The sequence below is a fragment of the Mastigoproctus giganteus genome, chromosome 6, assembly GCF_048544385.1.
Source record: "Mastigoproctus giganteus isolate SK-2022 chromosome 6, ASM4854438v1, whole genome shotgun sequence".
NCBI classification, from domain to species: Eukaryota; Metazoa; Arthropoda; class Arachnida; order Uropygi; family Thelyphonidae; genus Mastigoproctus; species Mastigoproctus giganteus.
The window spans coordinates 161357848-161381820 of NC_143580.1; the positions used below are offsets into that span (position 1 = coordinate 161357848).

The following is a 23973-nucleotide window of genomic DNA, read 5'->3' on the forward strand; positions in this document are numbered from 1 at the left end:
CGATAATAATGATTGTTGGAATTTTGTGGGTTATTAATGTGAAATGTGTTTCCCCTTCCATGAAATCTTTAATCATACAAAAAAAAAATAAATAAATTTTCAGAATTTTCTATTTTTTAAGCTTCATAAATTTGGTTACTCCATATCTCACTTGCACATATCTTTTCAATTGCAATTTGTGCGTGCCATGTGTAAATCAAATATGACATTCAAACGTATTTTTTGTTACTGATTGCATATCTTTTTTACTGTTTTAAATTTTATTAACTAAAAAAAAAATGTGAGCAAACAGAAATATCAATTACATAGTATGTACATATTACAGTATTAATTAAGCTATGTATCTAACCATAAATTTATTTTTATTTTGCTAAATATTCTGTGGAAAATATTCTTCCAATTTTCACATATTTAATTTTGTTAATCGATAAGGTAATAAAGTGTAAATTTGTGCTTAATATATCTTTACGTTTACAGCCTGTGGATAATATTCCTCCTATTTTTGCATATTAGAACTGCCATTTAACAGAATTAAAATTCAATTCGCAAATGTGATCACAATGACTGGCACTTACTACATATCATATAGTGAACATTATTTTATTATGAAGAGTCCATAATAAAGTGATTTAATTGTGCAGCGAACCAATTGTAAAGCGGAGTTTGCTGCATCAGCTACCTGCACAGCCACTGCTTTGTTATTCCTGATCCCTCAGTTTTCTGTTGTTCTTGTTCAGAGTAGGATCAGTATTTTTCGTTTAGTACAAAAGATATTATTTCCCTAACATGGCCCCCCAAAGCGAAAAAGAAGTGAGAGCAGTAATGGTAAACGGCACACTATTACAATGGAAATGAAACTATACATTATAAAATGAGTGGAAAAGGGTGATACGCAGGCTGACGTGTTGGGCCTTGAGTTGGCCTAATGTGAACACAATTTCCAAGGACGAAAAGTGAATTATTGAATATGTAAAGCATTCTGTGCCAATGCAGTCAACAATAATAAGTAAGAAAAGAAGTGCAGTGATTGAGGAAATGGAGAAACTTTTAAATGTGTGGCTGGAAGATAAGCAAAGAAAACAAATGCCTTGTAGCCTACAGCTCATTCAAGAAAAAGCAAAGAGTTTATTTGAAGACAAAGAGAACCATGGCGAAAGCGCTACTGAAGAGACCTTTAATGCAAATCATAGATGGTTCCAACACTTCAAGGCACAAACAAATCTGATACACATTAAAGTAAGCAGTGAAGCAGCTAGTGCCAATGAGGAAGCTGCCAAACAATATCCAGAGCTCTTATGGGATATTACTGTTAATGAGGATTACAAGACAGAACAGATCTTTAACGTAGATGAAACTGGCTTGTTTTGGAAAAAATGCCTGATTGCACATATATTGTGAAGGAGGAAAAGAAAAGACAATTCCTGGGTACAGGGCAGCAAAGGACCGGCTAACTCTACTGCTGGGGAGAAATTCTGCCGGCATTTGCAAACTCAAAGCATGGTTAGTGTACCGTGCAGAAAATACAAGAGTTTTTGCATGCAAAGGCATTACCAAGGCTTCGCTTGCAGTCATATGGATGTCTAACTCTAAGGGCATTACTCTCGAAATCTTCAAGGAGTGGTTCCACAAACATTTCATACCACAAGTAGAAAAGTATTTTGCTGAAAACAGCCTTACATTCAAGATCCTCATGACTTTCATTCTAATGTTAAAGAAGTGTACCTGCCTCCCAATACAACCTCCCTCTTACAGCCAATGAATCAGGGGGTTATTGCAAAATTCAAGGCTTATTAGACATTATTACACATGAAGAACTTTTAAGGAAGCCTTAACAGCAACAGAAGAAGAGAGTGGAATGACCGTAAAGCAGTTTTGGAAGGAATATAACATCTACAATGCAATCAAGAGTATAGATGCTGCCTGGCATAAGATAACATCTTAAAATATGAATGGGATCTGGAAGAAAGTCATCCCACAATTTGCTCATGACTTCCATACAGTTGAAGAGGTAGAGTCAGTCTCAAAAAACACAGTAGAGCTCAAAAAACAATTGGGCCTTGAGGTGGAGGAAGATATAAAGGAAGAGTGTGTTTATCAATTGTTGGAAAGCCACTCTCAAGAGTTGACCAGTGAAGATCTCTTCAAACTTGAAACACAGACACAGCAAGAGGCCACTGAAGAGGAAAAAGTTGTTGGGGGGGAAAAAATTCACCTACAAGCAGTTAGCTGAAGCTTTTTCTTTAATAGATAAAGCACTATCATCTTTCGAGATTCAAGATTCTAACATCAAGAGGTTCACCAAAGTGGCAGCAGGTGTAAACAGTGCCACTGCCTGCTACAAACCAATCTACAAAGAGAAGAAGAAAACTATACAGATTAAAATCCATCAGTTTTACAAGAAAGTAGAAAGTGGATGTGAACATATGGCATCCACATCCACAGGTGGTACTACGACCAGTCAATCTGCTACCAGATCACCAGAATCGATGTCACTGAAAGCTTATGATCCTCCATCTCCACAACACCAACAAGAATGTGAGAAAATTAAAATCTTGTTTATTTTTGTTCTTGTATATTGTTTATATGCTATATACAGTACTGTTTACAGGTATTAGATTAAATTACTTTCTAATAAATAGTGTACTCTACATTATTATTTATTGCGTTTTTTCAGCATCATTTAATTCAGTTACGAATCGTAAAATGCTGTAAACAATGATTGATTTTTTTTGATTTTTGGTAGTTATTGGCGCATCGGCTTCTGTGGCCATATTGCACCTCCCAAGGTTTTTGCAGTACTTTGATCCAAGCCCGAGGCGGGAATCGAACCCGCGACCTTTGGGTTGCCGGGCAGGTATTTTACCCACTCGGCTAGCCCGGTCGGCCACTGTAAACAATAATGTACATATGCCTGGTGAAGTTTGTTGGGAGTTATAATCTTGGTGAGTTGTATACTGTACATGTATTTAGTATCTACAAGACCGAAGTTGGAGCGCCTCCGTAGCCAGGTGGGAAGGAGCAGCAGTGCATAGCACACGCTTCTTGATTAGACCAGCGTTCGAGCCCATCACCACCAAATACGGAGGATGCGGAAAGATCAGGGAATGACCACCGTATATCCCGGAGTAATATGGCCTTAGTTGCTAATGCTCCTAAAAACCAAAAAACAACAACAACCGAAGTTGGACTTACATACAAAATGGACTTAAGTACACGAGGGGAAAAAAACCCAATTAAGTACTTAAGTCGAGGAGTGCCTGTACCCCAACTTGTAGGTGCCTCCGTAGCCAGGTGGGAAGGAGCAGCAGTGCGTAGCACACGCTTCTTGATTAGACCGGGGTTCGAGCCCATCACCAACAAATACAGAGGATGCGGAAAGGTCAGGGAATGACCACCGCATATCCCGGAGCAATATGGCCTTAGTTGCTAATGCTCCTAAAAACCAAATAACATAACAAACAAATAACAAAACCCCAACTTGCTTAGCTACTATCCATTTTGCTAGTTAACATTTTGACTGTGAAGTTCTTGAATGATTTCATCTTTCTCAAAATTTATTAAATCCCACCTTGGATATTCCTCCTATTTTACCTCCAATAAAGAAATGAAGGTGTTACATAAAAACCAAGAAATTCAGAACAATTCTACTCAACTATAATCTATTTTAATTGTTACACATGAAGAATATTCACCTTAGAGTTTGAGTGTTTAGGAAAGTATGAAAAAAGACCACAGGTTCCTCACCACTATCTAGGTAGTAATGTGTTGTTCGTGGACACAACTGCTGCTTTCCACCCCAGCAGTGTGAACTTATTCTCCTGGAACAAAACCTAGCCCTGTTGTGAGAAGGCAGGAAAAATGCCTCCTAATAAATGAGCAGGTGAAGTTGGCATGTTAGTACAGAAAGATGAAAGTAAATACACACTGTGGCAAATGAAAAACAAGACTGATCATGATATGAGTGCTAGTACTGCCATCTATTAGAAGTACACATGAAATAAAAGTATGATTGTTCTTTAGCACTGCAGTCAATGTCATTGGAAATTACTGCCATTTCAGAACAGTTTAAGCTGAATTGCACATCTCTCCTGTGTCTGTGTTGTGGAGGGACAACGGAACATTGAGCAAAAATTAAGTTTTGTTTTCAACTGGGCAAAAGTCCCACGGACTTTTGCCCAGTCAAAATGTTTCTTCAAATGATGAAGCAAGTGCATGGAGAGAATTCTTTCTTGAGCACACGTGTTCAAGTGGCATACACATTTCGCCCATGAAAGAGAATCACTGGAAGACAACGAACATCTCGGTCCAGAAAAACAAACGCCAGAGTTCAGTTGACTGAAAGTGTGAGAAATCATTACCAATGACCAATGCTCTGAATGATTTCAGAAAATCTGTGTGTTAATAAAGAAACTATTAGACAAATAATCACTCGATATTTGAAGAAAACAAAGGTCTGTGTGCGGTTTGTTCCACATTTGTTGAAAGACAGTCAACAACAGACGCAATATGAACACTGCAAATAACTCATGAGGCTGCTGAAAGCAAACTCAAATTACTGAATTCGATTGTTATGGGTTATGAGCCATGTTTTCAGCAGGAACCTGCAACAAAGTGACAAAATGCAAGTGGAAGTCGGAAAAACTTTCCCAAAGTCAAAAACGTTTGTCAAGGCAAGATAAAAAATCAAAACCATGTCACTTTCTATGACAGCAAGGGAATTGTGCACAAAGAGTTTGTGCCTGATGGTCAAAGTGTTTCTGCTACCTCTATCTGGACATTTTGAAATGTTTGTTGCAGAGAATCCATCATCTGCATCCTCAGTATGGAAAAGACAGCAATTAGTTCCTCTTGCAAGTCAATGCACCAAGCCACAAGGCTCTCACTGTTTGGGAGTTTTTAGCTAGTAAAAAAAATCTGCAAACTGTCACACTCACAGTATTCACCAGACTTAGCCCCGTGTGACTTTTTTTTGTTTCTGAAGCTCAAGGCACCACTGAAAGGCTGCTATTTTCATGATGTCAAAACCACGATGTGCTTGTTAACAGGAGAGACTGCTTATACAGGGATGGGATACACTTAAATAGAAAGGGTGCAAGAATATTTGCTGATGCTATCGAGGCAGTGTTAGGTGGGTCAGAAAACTGCTAGCTTGGGGGGATTCACAGACTAAAAGGTTAAAAGTGGCCGCAGGCAGAGGTGAAGGTGATTCTTGCACAACTTCTATTACAACAAGTAGCAACCTGGAACGGGGGTGCTGGGGGTTTCAGGGACTGATGGCAATCATCGTGAAACAGGTGGGTATATGGGATCTGTTAGGGTAATTAATAAAAAGGATAGGTACATGTATACTTGCATGTATACCAATGCTAGAAGTATAGTAAATAAATTTGAAGAATTTGAAGTGTTGGTCAAGACATCAAAGGCGGATAATGTTGGGATAGCAGACACGTGGTGTCACACTGATGTTAGGAATGCAGAACTGGAATTTGGGGAGTACAATGTGTACAGAAAGGATAGACAAGATGGGAAGGGAGGAGGTGTTATGCTGTTAATTAAGAAAAACATAAAATCAAAAGAAGTGCAACCAGTTGATATAGATGAACAGTGCACTGTTCAGTCAGTTTGGTGTGACATAAGCACTGCGAAAGCAAAAATAAGAGTAAGAGTGTGTTATACGGCTAATAAATCGAATGAGGTACAATGAACAATTGTACAGAGAAATAGAGTGGGCTAGTAAATCAGAATGTCTTACAATGGAAGATTTTAACTTCCCAGATATTGACTGGAACTTGTGGGTTGGTCACTCACACACTAGTAAAGCTTTTGTGGATTTATTGGATGATCGTTTTCTGCAGCAGCATGTTCGAGAGGCAACCAGAGAGGGTAATACTCTTGATCTGGTTATCAGCAGTGATCATTCATGTATTAAGAATTAGCATATAAAGGAACCACTAGGTGGCAGTGATCACAATGTACTGATGTGGGAATTACTTAAAGATATAATTACTATCAAGGTTAAAGGAAAGGGTTTTTGCTTCCGTAAAGGTGAGTACAGTGGTCTCAGACAGTTTTTAAATTCTGAACAGTGGGATCAACTGACAATGTTACCAACAGTAAATTCTAAGTGGGAAGCATTCAAGGAATTAATCGTGGATGCCATTAAAAGTTTCATACCTATTAAGAAATATTGTTCAAGGTTTAGACCTAAATGGTTATCAAATGACCTAATGACACTCGTGAGAGAGAAGAAAAATGCATGGGATGCATATAAATTATCAAGCAACTCAGAAGCCTATGGCAGGTATAAGCTAGTCTGTAATCAGGTCACAGAGGAGGTTAGGCAGGCGAAGGCAGATTACGAGAAATCTTTGGCAAAATATCCCAAGAAAAACAGCATGGATTTCTTTATTTATATAAACACTAAAAAGAAGGGGATAAATCTGACTGGTCCACTTGATATCGATGGTTCGACTGGTGATGATCCTGCTCAGATAGTAAACAAACTGAATGAGTATTTTGCATCTACATTCACACATGAGGAGTTATTAAGGTTTGAAAATGGCAGAAGGTTATCAAATAGTAGCAGGGTGCTTAATGATTTTGTAATAACTGAGAGCAAAGTGGAGGAGAAATTGTTGAAGTTAAACATAAGAAAGGCATCTGGGGTGGATGGGATCTATCCAGTTATATAAAAGGAGACGGCAAAGCAACAAAGCAAACCCTTAGCCATAATTATAAGAGCATCCTTGGACTCAGGGGAGGTCCCCACAGACTGGAGATGTGCAAATGTATCCCCAATTCACAAAGGGGGATCGAAGGGTGACACGAGTAATTACAGACCAGTTAGTTTAACTTCTGTTCCAGGTAAAATAATGGAGTCACTGGTTGAAGATGCATTGCAGGATCATCTAGACAAGACTGCAGCAATAAATCAGACACAGCATAGGTTTGTTAAGGGACAGTCTTGTCTGACAAATTTTATTGGTTATTATGATGTGGTTACAAAGGAACTGGATCCAAAAAATAATTTTGATATCATATATTTCGATTTCAGGAAAGCTTTTGACACTGTTGCACATGGAAGACTATTGTACAAATTGGAGCAGAATGGTATTAAGGGTAAGTTGCTACAATGGATAAAAGGATGGTGAGTAGGAGAAGACAGAGGGTGGTAATTAATGGGTGCTGCTCTTTGTGGACTAATGTTATTAGTGGAGTCCCACAGGGTTCGGTGTTGGGTCCTCTGTTGTTTTGTATATTTATCAATGATATTGAATAAGGTATATCAGGCTTAGTGTCGAAGTTTGCAGATGATACAAAGGTTGGCAGGGTTGTTAATGACAGTAATGGCAGTACTCCAACTGGATCTAGATAATTTGGGCAGATGGGCTAAGAAGTGGCAACTGAAGTTTAACCTTGACAAATGCAAAGTACTGCATATTGTTAGAAGTAACCCCAGAGAAACGTACCCTAACTGTGTGGTACTACACTTAAGGTGGTAGAAAATGAAAAAGACCTGTGAGTAATTGTGCAGTCAGATATGAGGTTTTCTGAGCAATGCAGACAGGCTGCCAGGGCAAGTCATGGGGTTTTGTCAATGATATACAGGAATTTTGCTAGCAGGGAAAAGGAGGTGATTGTCCCTCTGTCTAAGGCAATGGTCAGGCCATGCCTTGAGTGCTGCGTACAGGTCTGGAGGCCTCATTTTAGGAAGGACGTAGATTTGCTTGAGCATGTACAGAGAAGGGCAACAAGATTGGTGAGGGGAATGAAGGGATCTTCTTACCAAGAGAGGCTTAAGTTCTGCAAATTGCAGTGACTGGAGACTAGGCACCCGCGCGGTGATCTGATTGACGTGTATAAGGCCTTGAATGGAATGAGCATGCTGAATTCTGATGGGATCCTTCCACTTGTTCAGATTACGAACCTAAGGGGGAATAAATTCAAATTAAGAAAAGACAGATGTAGAATAGATGTGCGGAAATTTGCCTTTAGCCAGCGGGTGGTTAATTGCTGGAACAAACTTCCATCTGTCGTTGTGGAAGTCGATAGGTTAAATAAATTTAAGGAGGAACTGGACAGGCATTTGGAGGGAATGGTGTGATTTTTTTTTTTTTTTTTTATGAAAACCCCAAAGATGAAAGGTATCAAAACCTACAGTACTTAGTACCATGCATGGGTTGAAGGAGAAGTATGGGGGGGGGGGGGACTTTGCTCTTGAGACTAAACATGGGTTTCACCACTTCAAGCCTCCAATAAGCAAAGTGGTGGAATTTCACCAGTTGATGAAAGTCATCTACCACAACACATGTGCAAAGTTATGCTACATCTTTTCCTACCAACAAAATAGGAAATAAAAAAGAACTCCATGTGGGGGGCTCTAAAGTAAAAAATGTTTTTCATGATCTGAATGATATTTTGGTCTAGAAAGAATTACTGCATTAGACAAAACTGCTTTTTGTTTTGTTTCAAGGGTAGAATTTCATTCGAATGTTATTATCCTAAAAAGCCAACAAAGTTGGCTATCGTGTTTATTTTGAATAACTAGAAACAGGCTGTGTTGAATACTATGCCATATTTTGGAAAGTCTAATAGTGATTTCATAAAACTAGGCATAACTTTCACCTCAAGAATCATGCTTTATCTGCAGTTACTGAATAAGGTAGTGGAGCAACTTGTTTTTCTGACTTCTAGAAATCCATCTTCATTTTGTTATGACAGATGAGAATCCAAATTAAAGATAGCCTGTGCAGTACATAATGACAGAAATGCTACAAGTAGGAGAAAAGAAATAGACGGTTCTTATGAGATTGGCTAACAAAACAGGACTGCAGAACTTTGATAGCTTCAAACCATTTTGAAAGTTTCAAGGAATAATAAACACTAAAATAAAGTAAATAATGAACAGCTACAATGTCTAAAGAATTTATAAAATGTTTTACCATGCAGTTTTCTACATTAGCTAATGAAAAGAAAAAATATATAGTTTTTGAACATCACATTCAGTAGTAATTATTCTGAGATTACAAGGGAATTTACATTTAGAAAACAATCAAAAAGCAATAACTTTTCATGCACAAATCAAGGTTTCATTTCTGCACATCCACCACATTAGCCATTCATTCCTCCAATCAATGCAACGAACAATATCCAGTGTGCTTCTGCTACAATACACAGTATATGGACTAAGCAGAAGAAGAAGATATGTACAAAAAGAGGAAAATGCCAGGTATTTGCTGGATATCTATTACTAATGATTGATTTAAATAAAATCTGAGAAACTTGACAAATCTTTTTGAAAGAGTCAACTATAAAATTTCATGAGAATGCATCCAGTGATTTCAATTTGTCCCTTAATGATTGGTGCATGAAAATTCATTTGTAGATAAAATTTCTAAAAACCTGATGATTATTGCTTATATCAGCATGTTAAGAAATAAATTAAGAGCAAAAATATTCTAAACCAGTTTATCACCCATGAATCACAACCACAAGCAGAGAGTGATCATGAGATTTTAGAGAGAGAGCAACATTTTAAATTTAATAAAGGAGACTATGACAGTTTAAGGCACTATATGGCCTCTATCAACCAGGCAATTAGCACTGGACAAATACTTTAAAATTATGGAATATCTTTAAATAGTCAAAGAAGCCATGTCTGCATGTAGCAGAGGAAGATAATGATATGGATAAATATGGAGTTTAGCAGTGTAATAAAGTAGAAAAATTTTTTTTCTGTTTATACTCCAAGATGGTCAGAATAGTTTACAAGATACATGATACAAGTGTAGCACAGTGTTCTGCAGTCATACAGGCTGGAACCACGGTTAACTCAAAAGTATGTACAATTCTGTCATCACGTTTGATCACTTGGCCTACAAATTGTTGTTATTGTTATTATTTTGGTTTTTTGGAGCATTAGCAACTAAGGCCATATTGCTCCAGGGATATGCAGTGGTCATTCCCTGACCTTTCCACATCCTCCATATTTGGTGGTCACGGACTCGAACCCCGGTCTAATCAAGAAGCATGTGCTATGCACTGCTGCTCCTGCCCATCTGGCGACGGAGGTGCCAACTTGGCTACAAATGTAATGGAGAAGTTACCGAGTGAAAGGACTGAAGCAATTAACTGCTACAAGTTAATCTGCAAAAGTACCAAAGAAAATGTTAAGCTGGCAAAGGCTGAGGATAAGAATTCAATTAGTGAGAGAGTATATAACTGAAACAAGATTTTTCATTTATGCAAATACAAAAAAGAAAAGAACAAATCAGTTGGACACTTGTGTAATGAGTGTGGGAAAGTCTTTAACCCAGCTGATATTGATAAACAGGTACTTCACGTTGATCTTTACAGACAAAAGACCTTTCACAGGGTGGAGAGGCTGTATGAGTGAAGTTGAAATTAGCTGTACTAAAATTATTGAAGGCTGTTTATGAGAAAAATTTTCAAGCCTAAAGGCAAGTATAGCTCCTAGAATTGACAGCACATGAAAAATAATTTTGAGGGAGACAGCAAGTGAATACATTGAAAGAGAAAGGTTAATTAAAAGGCATCGTTGGACTTCAATAAGTTTCTTTTGGATTTCAGTGTGCCAAACGAGCAGTTAGTAACTACAGACCAGTCGGTATGATCTCAGTAGCTCAGAAAATCAGGGAGGCAATGATAGTGCACTACAGGGACTTTTATATAGAAATGGAATTCTGAAGGATACACAAACAAGTTTAACTAACCAGGATAGCAATTTTTACACAATTACTCATGAGCAGGAAATAAGAAATAAGTTCGACGTTATTTAGATTTTAGCAAAGCGTTTGACTCAGTTCTCATGACAAGTAACCAAACAATCCAGAACATGTTGGATTCAAAAGATTCTACGATGGATCGCAGGGTGGCTGTAGGGCTGGAGGCAGAGGAAGTTATTAATGGTTCGTCTTCACAGTGGGTTAACATTACAAATGGAGTACCCCAAGGACTGGGACTGCTGTTGATTCTGATTTTCTTCAGGAAACACTGATGAACAAATAAGAGAGCATGATGTCAAGATTGAGAGAATGGTTAATGATCAGTGACAAGCAGACAGGAATGATTTGAGATACTTCAAGGATGGCCCGAAAAGTAGCAACTGTGTTTTAATGAAACAAAATGCAAGGTCTTACAGTGGAAGAAATATAGATCCAAAATAGCTTATATGATAACATACTGAATTAAAAGCAGAAGAAAGAGATGTTGGAGTTAACAATATAGGCAGACATAAATTTCTCCATGCATTGTAGACAGGCCAGGCTGCAAGGAAAGTCCACCTGCACCACTGTCTTCTTAATGATTTATTGAACATTTGCTTGTAGAAATAGCAATGGCATAATTTTACTGCATAACGCAATTGTAATACCACAATTGGTAGATCGAAATGTGGAGATTGCACCTGGGGCGGAAATCAACCTATTTGAAAGGGTCCAAATACAGGCTGCATACTGGGTAAGATATGCAAAAGCATGTCCATATAAAGAAAGACTTCAAGTACTCCAGAGAGGGATTACAGGAAATTTTTCACTGTTATCAACAGGTTTCCTATTAGGGACCATAAACTCAAATTACAGGGAAAGACATATACAATGTATTGTAGGAAATTTGCTTTTAGCCAGTGAGTTGTTAATTACAGTTCCCTCCCTGTATTGAGACTGACAACTTGGGGAAATTCAAAGGTCAAGCTGCTTTGGTACCAATGCAATGAGGGACACACAAAAGAGATACTTTGTTTTATTTTTATTATTATTTTATTTATTTATTTATTTTTTTTTTTTTTTTGGCTTCTTGAACAAAAGCTGGATCCTCCATGCACCACAAGAATAATACTATAAACTTTGTAGTCCACACCCTGAAAGTCATTCTTCACATATATATCAATTTACACTTATCCAGTCTACTTAGAACCCTCTCTAGAAGCTCTATGGCAACAAGTGGCACTACAATTTAGCCTGTCATAGAATATTTTCCAATTGGTATTAGCACAACAAAATCTTCCCTAATAATCCTGAATTCTGTACAAAAGAATATCCAATTCAATCAAGATTGTGTTTGTCAAAAATAAACAAAAGTCAGTACCAACAGGAATTCAGCTGGTGCAATACCTTTTTTTAATACCAATTTCCACTAACAATCATTTCATTTGAAGTGATATTAACATTTCCACCACTTTCTCCCCAATCAGTTAACATCCATACCAACTGCCTGTCATCCAACCATAGGTTCACATAAATTTTCTGCTTCACTCTTTTCTTCAATCTACTCTCTGAAATGAACTTCTTCATATATGCTGAAAATTATAATCCAGATCTTAAGTGATTTTAATTCCATTGAAGTTTTTCTTCCATCACAATCCTCACAGCCTTTCTATGGTTATTAAAACATAGGATTTTTGCAAAGATTACTCTAACAAATATAAACAAAATAATAATGCAAGCATAGCAAATCCCAATAACAGACCACACAGGAAATATTACATCACAACATCAATATAGTTGAATCACTAAGTGCAACCCCAATTTCATCAAGGAAAGTCATTACTATTCCTACTGTCTCTGCTAATATCATTCTTACTGGAATAAGTCATATAGTAATATTCGGACTGCTTTAGTAATCTAAACATTTGGAATACTTGATAAATTTCAAGGTATAATTTAAAAGTCCAGAAAGCTGAAATAAAAATAATGAACTTACTTTATGATATTTAAAAATTTTATGAGTATTTACTATTTGCTTAATCAAGGAGTAATTGATTAAGCATTTTAAAGAGATCAGTAAATTCAGACTAAAGGCCTTACTGATACAAGAGTTATGAAACATCATTATATAGGTAAGGCACAGTCTTAGTTCATATATACAAACTGAAGCTATTCCCTATCTACACAATTAAACATTTTAATAATTGCTTTGACAAGTAACACTTTGCATTAAATTTATTAAAGTAAGTCTAAAGCTCAATATCTTTGATAGTTACTGAAATACATATAAAACAAAAAAATTAAAGGCTACAGAAAATTTTCTTTTATAAATACACTAGTTGTCACTTACTTGTATACCATATGACCATCATTACATTCTGGGCATTTTTTGAAAGCTCCAAAGGCCACACAGTCTGCCAGAAAGTCCAGAATCTGAAAAGCAATATAATTTTCTCTTATACTGTTCCAAGTAGACACTTTTATAAATAAATTTGTATTATAAACTGCTCCAGATGCATCAAGAAAATAGTAGCTTCCAATATTAAAACTATGAAAAAGAAAAGAAAAAAAAAATAAGCATTGCTCTCCCTCTCTCTCCCCCCTCCTGCCTCCTAAAAAAATTACTATTACATGGATCATTATAAATAAAATTTCTAATATATAAGTCAAGCTTAACCAAAGCTCACTTAAGCCAAACATATCTACACAAAAACCATTCATATTCTGTATACAAATTACAGGTGACAGAAGTGAAATTGGCACATATACTTACATAAATAAATTGCCACAAAAGGGACAAATTTTTTTCTGTATAATATGGCACCAGGCATATTCAAAATGGATACAGATGCTTATATATGAGATATGGTAAAGAAAACAAAAGCAATTCTCTTTTCTTAAATATTCCAAGAAGATAACATCTGATACTGATTGCTCTTAAAACAAACAACCAAAAATTTATGAGAGAGCAAATTTGTAATAAAATTAAAAAATATGTTTCTAAATACATTTGGTTGCCAAACGTGTTTGGATTAGCTTGGAAGAGAGTGGGACAATTAGGGATGCCAAATCAGAAGATCAGTGCCGATATAAGTACCAAAAGAGTAAAGCAGAAAGGAGTGAATAGCTATGAGACACAGTGGAGAGACTTTGAGAGAGATGGGTCATTAATCAGCCTGACTGTCCTCTTTTGAATGGAGGCATCTAGACTCCATCACTCAACTGAGATTTGCATAGAGAGAGTAGTTGTACAGAAGAAAAGTAACTCCAAACACAAAAAACAAACCTACGTTTTTTTTTTTTTGTAATGCAGGGTATAGTGACAAATGATGAAAGAAAGCAAGCTTATACAGTCCCCCTCCCCAACAAAAACCTTCCTACATCACCTCTCCATCCCCTCCAACAGTTTGCCTAGTTCTTACTTCAATTTATTCAAACTGCCCACCTCGACAACAACAGATGGAAATTTGTTTGGCAATCAGTCATATGCTGGCTGAATACAAACTTCTGCACACCTATCCTGCAACAATCCATCCTCAATTTGAATTTATGCACTCTTATGTGTGTAGTTTCAGCATTCAGCTGTTCTTGGTAAGAGCACCAATTAGCCACCTGCTGACATAGCAAACTTCTGCACATTAATCCCGCAACAATCCTTTCTCAACTTGAATTTATGCCCTCTCATATGTGTGACCCGAGGAGGAGGAAGAATGCCATTAACATTAAGCTTGCTCAATCCATTCAAAGCCTTAAAAACTTCAATCAGTGGTTTAAGCAAGTTGAAGTTTAACTTCCAAAACATAGGATGGAAGCTTGTTCCAGCAATCAACCACCAGTTGGCTGAAGGCAAACTTTCACACATCTATTCTGCAACCATCCTTCCCTAATTTGAATTTATGTGCCCTCATATGCATAATCTGAGCAGTCGGAAGAATGCCATCAGCACTGAGCTTGCTCAATTCATTCAAAGCTTTAAACACCTCAATCAGATAACCTTGCAGGTGCCTAATCTCCAGATGCTACAATTTTCAGCAGAACTGAAGCCTTTCTCGGTAAGAGCACCAAACTGCTCCCTTCACCAATATTGTTGCCATTCTCTTTACTCGTTCCAGCAGATCTACATTATTAAAATGAGGCCTCCAGATATGGCTTGACAATGGGATAATCACCTCCTTATTCCTGCATATTATTGACAAAACCCCCATGAGCTGTCCCAGCAGTCTGTCTGCTTGGTTCAGAGAATGTCATATCTGTACAATTACATATATTACAGTTTTTCGTCATGACTGCACAATTACCTCCAGGTCTTTTTTCATTTCCCACTACACTGGATTACCATTACACGCATGCAGTACCTTGCACTTGTCAAACATCAATTGCCATTTCTGAGGCCATTTTTCTTGATCTTGTTGCAGTAGCATAAATTGATTATTGTCATTAACTACCCTTCCAACCTTTGTATCAACCACAACCTTAGACATTAAGCTTGATGTACTTCATCAATATCATTAATAATTATAGCAAAAAATAGTGTCCCCTAACCTAATCAAGCCCTGGAGGACTACACTAATAACATTAGTCTGTGAACAGCAGTGCCCATCAATAACCATTCTTTATCTTCTCCACTCAACCATCCCTTTATTATATGGTTTCGATAAAGGAATCGTTGAGTGGGAGAAGACAAAGTGGTTATAAATGGGCACTTAATGCCACACTGCTCCAATTTGTACAATAGTCTTTTATATGCAACCATATCAGGCTTAATATCCAAGTCTGCAGATGATACAAAGGTTAGCAGGGTGGCTAATGACAGTAATCAAGAAAAGCTACTGTAACAAGATCTAAGAAAATTGGGTCAATGGATGAGATGAGCTGAGAAATGGCAGTTGAAGTTGAACATTGACAAATGCAAGGTACTGCATATGGGTAGCAGTCATCTCAGAATAACTTATCAACTGGGTGATAATACACTCAGGATAGTGGAAATTGAAAGAGACCTGGGGATAATTATGCAGTGAGATATGGAATTCTCTAAGCAATGCAGACATGCTGCCCAAACAGCGCATAGAGTTTTGTCAATGACGTACAGAAACTTTGATAAGGTGGATAAGGAGGGGGATTATTCCTTTGTACAATGTCATGGTTAGGCCGCACCTTGAATAATGTATACAGATCTGCAGACCTCACTTTAGGAATAATGCGGATCTGCTGGAACAGGTGCAGAGAAGGGCAACCAGATTGGTGAAGGGAACAAAAGGGTGCTCTTATCTAGAAATGCTTCAGTTCTACAAATTACAGCTTCTGGAGACTAAGCACCTGCAGGCTGATATGATTGAGGTATGTAAGGCCTTAAACGGATTGAGTAAACTGAATGTGAATAGCATTCTTCCTCTTGCTGAGACCACACACAGCAGTGGGCATTCATTTAAGCTGAGGAAGGATGGTTGCAGGATAGGTATGCAGAAGTTTGCCTTCAGCCAGCAGGTAGTTGAATGTTGGAACAGGCTTCCATCTAAGGAAGAACTAGACAAATTCTTGGAGGATAGGGATGGAAGAAGTGTGTAAGTTTTTTTTTTTTTTTTTTTTTGGCTGGTGCTATATAAGCTTGCCTTCTTGCATCATTTGCCACAACTACTACTACCACATCAAAAGCTTTGCTGAAATCCAAGCTTATGATATAGAAATTATATTCTGCATCCAGTTCTCCTTTGTTACAGCATCATAGTATCCAAAAAAATTGGTCAGACAAGACAACACCTTAACAAATCCATGCTGTGACCAGCATAACTACACTTCTGTAAATATTGCTTCCTCTGCACTCCAGTGAAACAATACCTGTGACATGTTTATGCTGAGAGAGAGAGATAAGTTAGAGTAATACCTAGTAGAGATATGCGATCTTTTCTAGATAATTAAATGTCATCAAAGATGAGAAAGAAGCGGTAGACTCTTAAAAAAAAGCCAAAGACACATGAATTTTAGAGAGGATTAAAGTTATTAAAGTTTTCTTTGCTCCACTATAAAAAAAGATTAAGCAGTATGTGAGCCTGACACTCCAAAAAAGTCAATTGCACTTTACCAAAGCTGAATGTGACTGCATTGTTATAACAGTGTCAAATCTGACCGAGCCTAAGAAAATAAACCCAGTATTAAATTTAAAAAAAAAAAAGAAGTTAAGTAACCAAAATTAGAGGGAAAGTGAAAGTGTAAACCAACAAAAATAATAATAATAATTGTTGGAATATATACAGGGTGTCTCAAAAATATTGGTACAAACTTTTAGGGGAGGTAGGTGACATCTAAAGGAATGTGAATCGCATAGGAACCCATAACCGGAAACATCACGGGAAAGTAGTAGTAGTATAGGCACAAGAAGCAGAAATGACACAAGACAGTAATTAGTGGCAAACATTTATTTGACATAATATTAACAAGGGAGTATGAGATTGATGGATTTCATGATGTTACTACAGATGCTCAAAGGTTCCACCATGATTGGTTTTGTTTGGTTTGTTTGGATTTTTTTTGCGCATCAGCAACTAAGGCCATAATGCGCCAAGACTAGGTAATATTAAAAATTTAACCTCTCGGTGACCTAATTAGTTAGGCCACCATGTCCAGATATATAATAATAAATATATAAAAAATAAATCAACAAAGAGGTAACAATAACATAAATTTTAAATACAATTAAAAACTTTTATTGATTTAAAATAGCTAAAAACAGCAGACACGTTGTCATTGTCGGATAAAATCTGACTGAGTGTATACGGGTCAGTCAGATGATTAAAAGCGGTAAAACGGGTGCTGCTAAAATCTGGACAGTCAATTAAAAGGTATCCGATCGTTAAAATTGTGCCACAGGACACAATTTTAATAGGAGGGTCATCAGCCCTCAGCAAAAAAGAATGAGTTAAATGACTGTGTCCTATGCGGGTCCAGGCAAGAACAACTTCCTCCTTACGATTCCTGCGCAGACTAGACTGCCACGGTTACAGGCTTTATACAATATAGTTTATTCGCAGTGTCTATTCCATGAGTCCTGCCATTGGGAGTGTATGTTTTGGTGTATTATTTGCCTGTAGTCTGTATAGGGGACTGACAGGCAGCGGTTATTATTGGGAATTGCTGATTTGGCTGCGGCGTCAGCCAAATCATTACCCCTAATCCCAATGTGGCTGGGAATCCAGCAGAAGCGGATATCATATTCACGTCCACGGGGAAAGTGAATCTTCTGCTGAATACTAGACAGAACTGGATGAGGATTATATCTCACAGATATTAAAGCCTGTAACATGCTGAGAGAGTCGGAATATAAAATGAACCATTGGTATTGGCATTCACTAATGTGATCCAAGGCTAACTCTATATCATGCAGCTCTGCAGTAAATATGCTGCATTCAGAGGGAATCTGCTCCGATGTAGTGGTGTCTGTAAAGACAGCAGCAGATCTCACATATGATTCCGACTTCGAACCGTCTGTGTAGACTGGCGCGAAGTCGGAATATTCAGTTCAGTGTGCTGAATGAAGCTGCAGGTAGACAGATGATGGAGTGTCCGACTTTCCCCAATTTCTAAGAGACAAGTCACATGCTGGGACATGAGCATGCCAGGGTGGAAAGGGTTGCTTTGGTGTTTGGGCAACCTTGTCTACCTTGATATTAAGTTCTTTGAGTAGCTCTTGGAGACGAATACCAAAAGGACGATTGTCAGTCTTACGGGTATTGTATAAATATTCCCATCGTGGCTCAAAAATGAATGGCCACGTAGGATGGTCTGGCAGGGATTTCAGTTTTAAAGCATACTTTAAAGACAACTGCTTACGTCGAAGCGATAACGGTGGTTCATTTGCTTTGACGTATAAGCGCTGGACAGGAGATGTGCGATATGCTCCAGCAGCAATACGTAGGGCCTGATGATGGACGGGGTCCAGCCATCGAAGGACACTGTCTCTGGCTGAGGAATATATACCTGGGACACATAATCTAGTTTGGATCGCACAAGTGCACGGTAAAGCCGAAGAAGGGTGCATCAGTCTGCTCCCCAAGATGTAGAAGAGAGCGAGCAAAGAATGTTAAGCCCACGTGTGCACTTTGGGGAGTTGACGGATATGACCCAGAAAGGTCAGTTTTTTTTTTCAAATATGAGTCCCAAGATTTTATGTCTGCTGCTACTGGAATGGCATATTGTCCGAGCCTTAAGAAAGCATCCCGGATGGATGTTTCCAATCTAATAAGATGGTCCAAAATGGACCGGTTCCTTCGGAAGCCACACTGGATGTTGGAGAGAAGGTCATTTGATTCTATATACCATATTAAACGAGAATTAACCATTCTCTCCAGGATTTTGCACAGACAGCTAGTCAGAGCAATAGGACGATAATTGGTGGTGACTATTGGATCCTTTCCTGGCTTAGGAAAGGCAAGAACGATTGCCTTGCACCAGGAGTCCGGAAACTGCCCTTCAATAAAGATTCTGTTATATAGAAGGAGCAGATAATCCATAGATTTTGGTGAAAGATGTTTAATCATTTCATAAGGGATGCCATCTGGTCCAACAGCACTTGCTTTGGAAAGAGTGAGGGCTCTTTTCAGTTCCTCTATAGTGAATGCCCTGTTGTAGGGATAGAGGCCCTTGGACTTAAAATTAAGTGCCTGTTTTTCGATTTTATGTTTCAGAACCAGGAACTCTGGGGAATACGAAGATGTTGCGGAGATGTTAGAGAATGTTTCCCCAAGAGCATTGGCTATTGCAGTTGGATCTGCAATAGTGCATCCATTAGAATCTAGGATTGAAGAAGGATGGGATGTATATTTTCCCTTCATTTTCTGGATTTTATCCAGACTACTTTAGAGTTGGTAGACTGGTTAATAGATGATGTAAAACGGATCCACGATTCCTTTTGACTCTGACGGCGGATATAGCGTGCTTTGGCTCGTGCGTGTTTAAAAGCTATAAGGTTGGTTGTGGTAGGATATCGGCAGAATATCCCCCCACGCTTTGTTTTGAGCCTTTTTTGCTGCTATACATTGTGAATTGTGGTTTGAGAAATGGTGGAAACTGGGCAGATGTTTTTGGGACAGCATTCGCAGCTGCTTGGACAATGATTTCTGTGATGTACGTTACTGCGTCATTGACAGGCTCCTGACTGACTGTACTGGGGTCAAAATTTGCCTGATGTTGGAAGGCATTCCAGTCACCCTGATCAAACTTCCACCGTGGTAACCTAAAAGGAAGACATGGTCTCCCACTGTGTAACAAGGTTATCACAGGGAAGTGATCACTTCCATATGGATTCTGCTCCCCTTCTCTACTCCCTCCACTTCCCAAGTGAGTGAAGGGAGTAGAGAAGGGGAGCAGATAGAGAGATCAATGGCAGAAAAAGTACGGGATTGGTAGGCATGTGGAAGAAGGTGTTTGTTCCAGTATTTAGAAGGGAAAGGTCATTGTCGTTGAGCATACGTTTTATGACTCGTCCCCCTTCCATTGATGTTAGCACAACCCCACAGGGTGTTATGTCCATTCATATCCACGAGAAGTAAGTAAGGGGGAGGCAACTGCGTTACAAGATCATCAAGGTCTTCCTGGGAGATGTCAGTCCCAGGTGGCAAATAAAGAGAGCAGACTGTTAATATAAATCCCACTGTAAGGCGAATTGCAAGATTCCATGCTAGTTGTAATTAGCAAGGGCTGAACTGGGGTCTGATTGCCGACAAGGATAGCCACTCCTCCATGAGCAGAGCCATCTGCAATTCTATCCTTTCGAAAAATTGTGATGTAGTGCATGGTGGGATCATCATTTGCCTTTAGGTATGTCTCCTGCAAGCAAAAGCAAACTGGCTCATGCTTTTGCAGGAGGGCCTTGATGTCATCAATATTTCGCCGGAATCCATGACAATTCCATTGTAGGAATTTAGCCATTATTTTGGCTTGGTGGGTCCATCAGGCGGCTTCCGAGGTGCTGAGGGCTTACTTTTATTAGTCTTGGGTTTATCTTTTTTGGGGAAGAATGGACGCTGTCCCGTGTCCATTTCTTCCTCCGCAAAGAGTTCCAAGACTGAATCTTCGGGTACCTCCTTCTGCTCGACATCCATGTTTTCTTGGGTACTAGGGGGGGACTTCCCCTTTCTTATTCTTTTCTTTCATAATTACCTTTGTTACTTGTGGAGCATTAGGAGGTACTGATATAGGAGTGGCAGCTGATTGGTTTTTCTGTGCAGGCTTTTGAGAACTTAACAGATAACGCGTGATGGGAGTGAAAGACTCCTTTGGAGGAATGGTCATGTCCGTCTGTGTTCCGACGGAACATCTCCCTGCTACCTTCTGGGCATAGGTAGGTCTGTTGATATTCAGGGGTTTCACCGATTTCCTTGCCTCCTGGTATGATATATTTAGCTCTGCCTTCAGCCTTTGAATTTCTTTTTCTTCTTTCCACCTCTGGCATGCTCGTGAGTAGGCCGAGTTTTCTCCCTCACAGTTAATACAGGTGGGTTTTGAGGCTGAACATGCTGTTGTTTCGTGGTCCTTTGCACCGCATCGAGCGCATGCAAGGACTCCATGGCAGGCCATTTGAGAATGTCCATACTTCTGGCATTTAAAACACCGTAAAGGGTTCGGAACATATGGACGCATGGAACAATTGATGTATCCAGCTTTAATCTCATCAGGAGGTTTAGGAGAGTTAAAAGTCAGGATAACGCTCCTGGTTTTTACAAGTTTTCCATCCCTTCGTGCAGTAATTCTCTTGACGGCAATAACTCCCTGTGTTTTTAATTCCGAGCAATTTCCTCCTCGGTTACGTCGAGAAGGTCCCACTCCGAAATGACACCTCTCGATGAATTGAGTGTTCTGTGTGGTGTCACTGTTATAGGTATTCCTCCGATTGATGTTGTTCGGAGTAGATGTTCCGATTGCCTGTCATTTTTAGTTTCAATTAAAAGGTCTCCAGAAAGAAGCCTCTTAACTGATTTGGGTGAACCTGCTAACCCATCTAACCCTTTTTGAATAAAAAAGGGTGACATTTTACCAATCGGTGTTTCATTGGTAGAATGCATAATTAAGAACCTTGGGACAGGCCCTGATGGTAATTCAGTTCGCTGCCTCTTTTTAGCAATAATGCTATCTGTTTCTTTGTCATTGATTTCGGATAGGGACCGGGTTGGAGCCCCCGAAGAAATAAGTTTATCAGGATTCATAGAAATTTTATTTGGTTCAGTGCCCGGGCTCCCCACCCACCATGGAGCCCAAAGGGACGCCCACTACCCGGCAAGAAATAAATGTGCTCGGGAGTGGGACGCCAGGGCTACCCAGACACCATACCCGCACCGCCGCCAGCCTGAATCCTGTCCCTCGGACCACGAGGGTAGGGGCATGGCATTGACACGGTTGACCCTCGCAGGCGAGCCTACTAGCCGATTGATCCTAGCCGGGCCTTCCAGGACCTCCCGTCTTGTCAAAGCAGGGGCCAAAGTGGTGTATTGAAGCAGGGCCCCTCATCCACCAAGATCCCCCTTTCCGAATTTCCACGGGTCGCAGCGCACAGCAAACACGCCGGATTCCATTGATGTAAGCCTGGAACCTGGGCTGTGGGCGTTGGATCCCAGTGATGCTAGTCTGGAAGTCCAGCAGCATAACTGGGAGGTCCCCTCACCACATACAGGTGCCCACGTCGAGGGGGGGTTCCACCCTGAGACGCATGCTTGTGTGACACCGACGCAGCATGGATTGGTGGACACGGTCGACATACCTGGAGTTTCTTTGACAGTAGCAGCAGCGCAGATGAGTATCGCCACGAGATCCATTTCCATCTCCACAGGCGATTCATATATGATAGTTTTTGAGGGCTCCCCACTGAAAGAAATCAAGGCTTGTTAAATCAGCTGAGCGTGGGGGCCAGGCAACGGGTCCACTACGGCCAATCCATCAACGTCCAAAACGCCTGTTCAAATGGTCATGAACACACCTTGCATAATGGGCAGGCACCCCATCATGTTGAAACCAAATGTTGCGTCTCACATTTCCTGGAACATTGTCAAGTAACCCTGGTAGAACTTGTTCAAGAAAGATCCAATATTTAGCGGATTTCATGCGGGATGGTAACAGGTATGGGTCAACTAAGCAGTCACCGACCATACCTGCCCACAGATTTATTGCGAAGCGATGTTGTGCCGCATGGGAGCGCATACCATGTGGGTTGTCGTAAGCCCACACACGAGTATTGTGCTGATTGAATAAGCCTTTCTGAGTGAAATAAGCCTCATCCGTGAACAGCACCGTCTACCAACTTACGGTGATGTTTCTGGTTATGGGTTCCTATGCGATTCACATTCCTTTAGATGTTACCTATCTTCCCTAAACGTTTGTACCAATATTTTTGAGACACCCTGTGTATATATATATATTTCTCCCCCCCCTCCTTGACAACTCTTCAAATAACTATTTCCAATTAATTATTTTTTTTAAGAATTAAAGCATCACTGAAACTGGAAAGGAACAAAAAACAATATTCCCCCCCTTCTTCTTCTTCTTCTTCTTCTCTTGAATACAATTATGCATTTTAAATATTTTCATTCATACAAGAAATTATTTATTTTTTGAATGAAATTAGTTCGACTGATTGTATACAATTCGTTATATTTCAGATCTGTTGTTTTTTTTTTTTTTTCCTGAAATTAATTTAATTTTATTTTCCTGTAATAAATAAAAGCGAAAAGGAAATATAGTTATCTCCTTATTAATTAAAAAACTTCGCTGTCTGAGCCAATGTCATAGTGACTTGCCCATTAAGCCTGCCCTGCTAAACCCTAGTATTAACAAGTGTTAGAAATAGTGGACAGCATCCACCGAACCAGGCATTTTATCCTCAACGGGACCTGGCAATGCACTAGCCTCAATCTCATGATATTTGCTATCAGTTAAAATATTGTCACAGTGAAGCAGAGAGAGAGAGAGAGATATAGAGGGAATCAGGATATTCCTCACCATCATCATCAGTAATCACAGTAGAACATCAATGCGATCTAAATGCAGGCAGAAAGGATAATGGGCAATCTAAGAAAACAATTCTGCAAAATCTGCTGTATTTTCCAAGCCTTTGATTTAACAAGCCTTGATTTCTTTCAGTGGGGAGCCCTCAAAAACTATTTCTTTATGACACCTAATTTACAATCTAAAGCAGTAACTGTGGCATCATTTAATGCAGTGTTGGAGGATGCTGTTTGTTTGTTTGTTAGTTATTTGGTTTTTAGGA

General features: G+C 39.1%; 1 protein-coding gene across 1 annotated transcript in view; it reads right to left on the reverse strand.

Moving 5' to 3' along the window:
• Positions 1-23973, reverse strand: part of Parp1 (Poly-(ADP-ribose) polymerase) — a 411082-nt gene that overhangs the window by 270428 nt on the left and 116681 nt on the right. The window contains exon 8 of the mRNA XM_090376325.1: positions 13075-13157. Coding sequence (XP_090232451.1) covers positions 13075-13157 — 83 coding nt within the window. The remainder of the gene's footprint in view (positions 1-13074; positions 13158-23973) is intronic.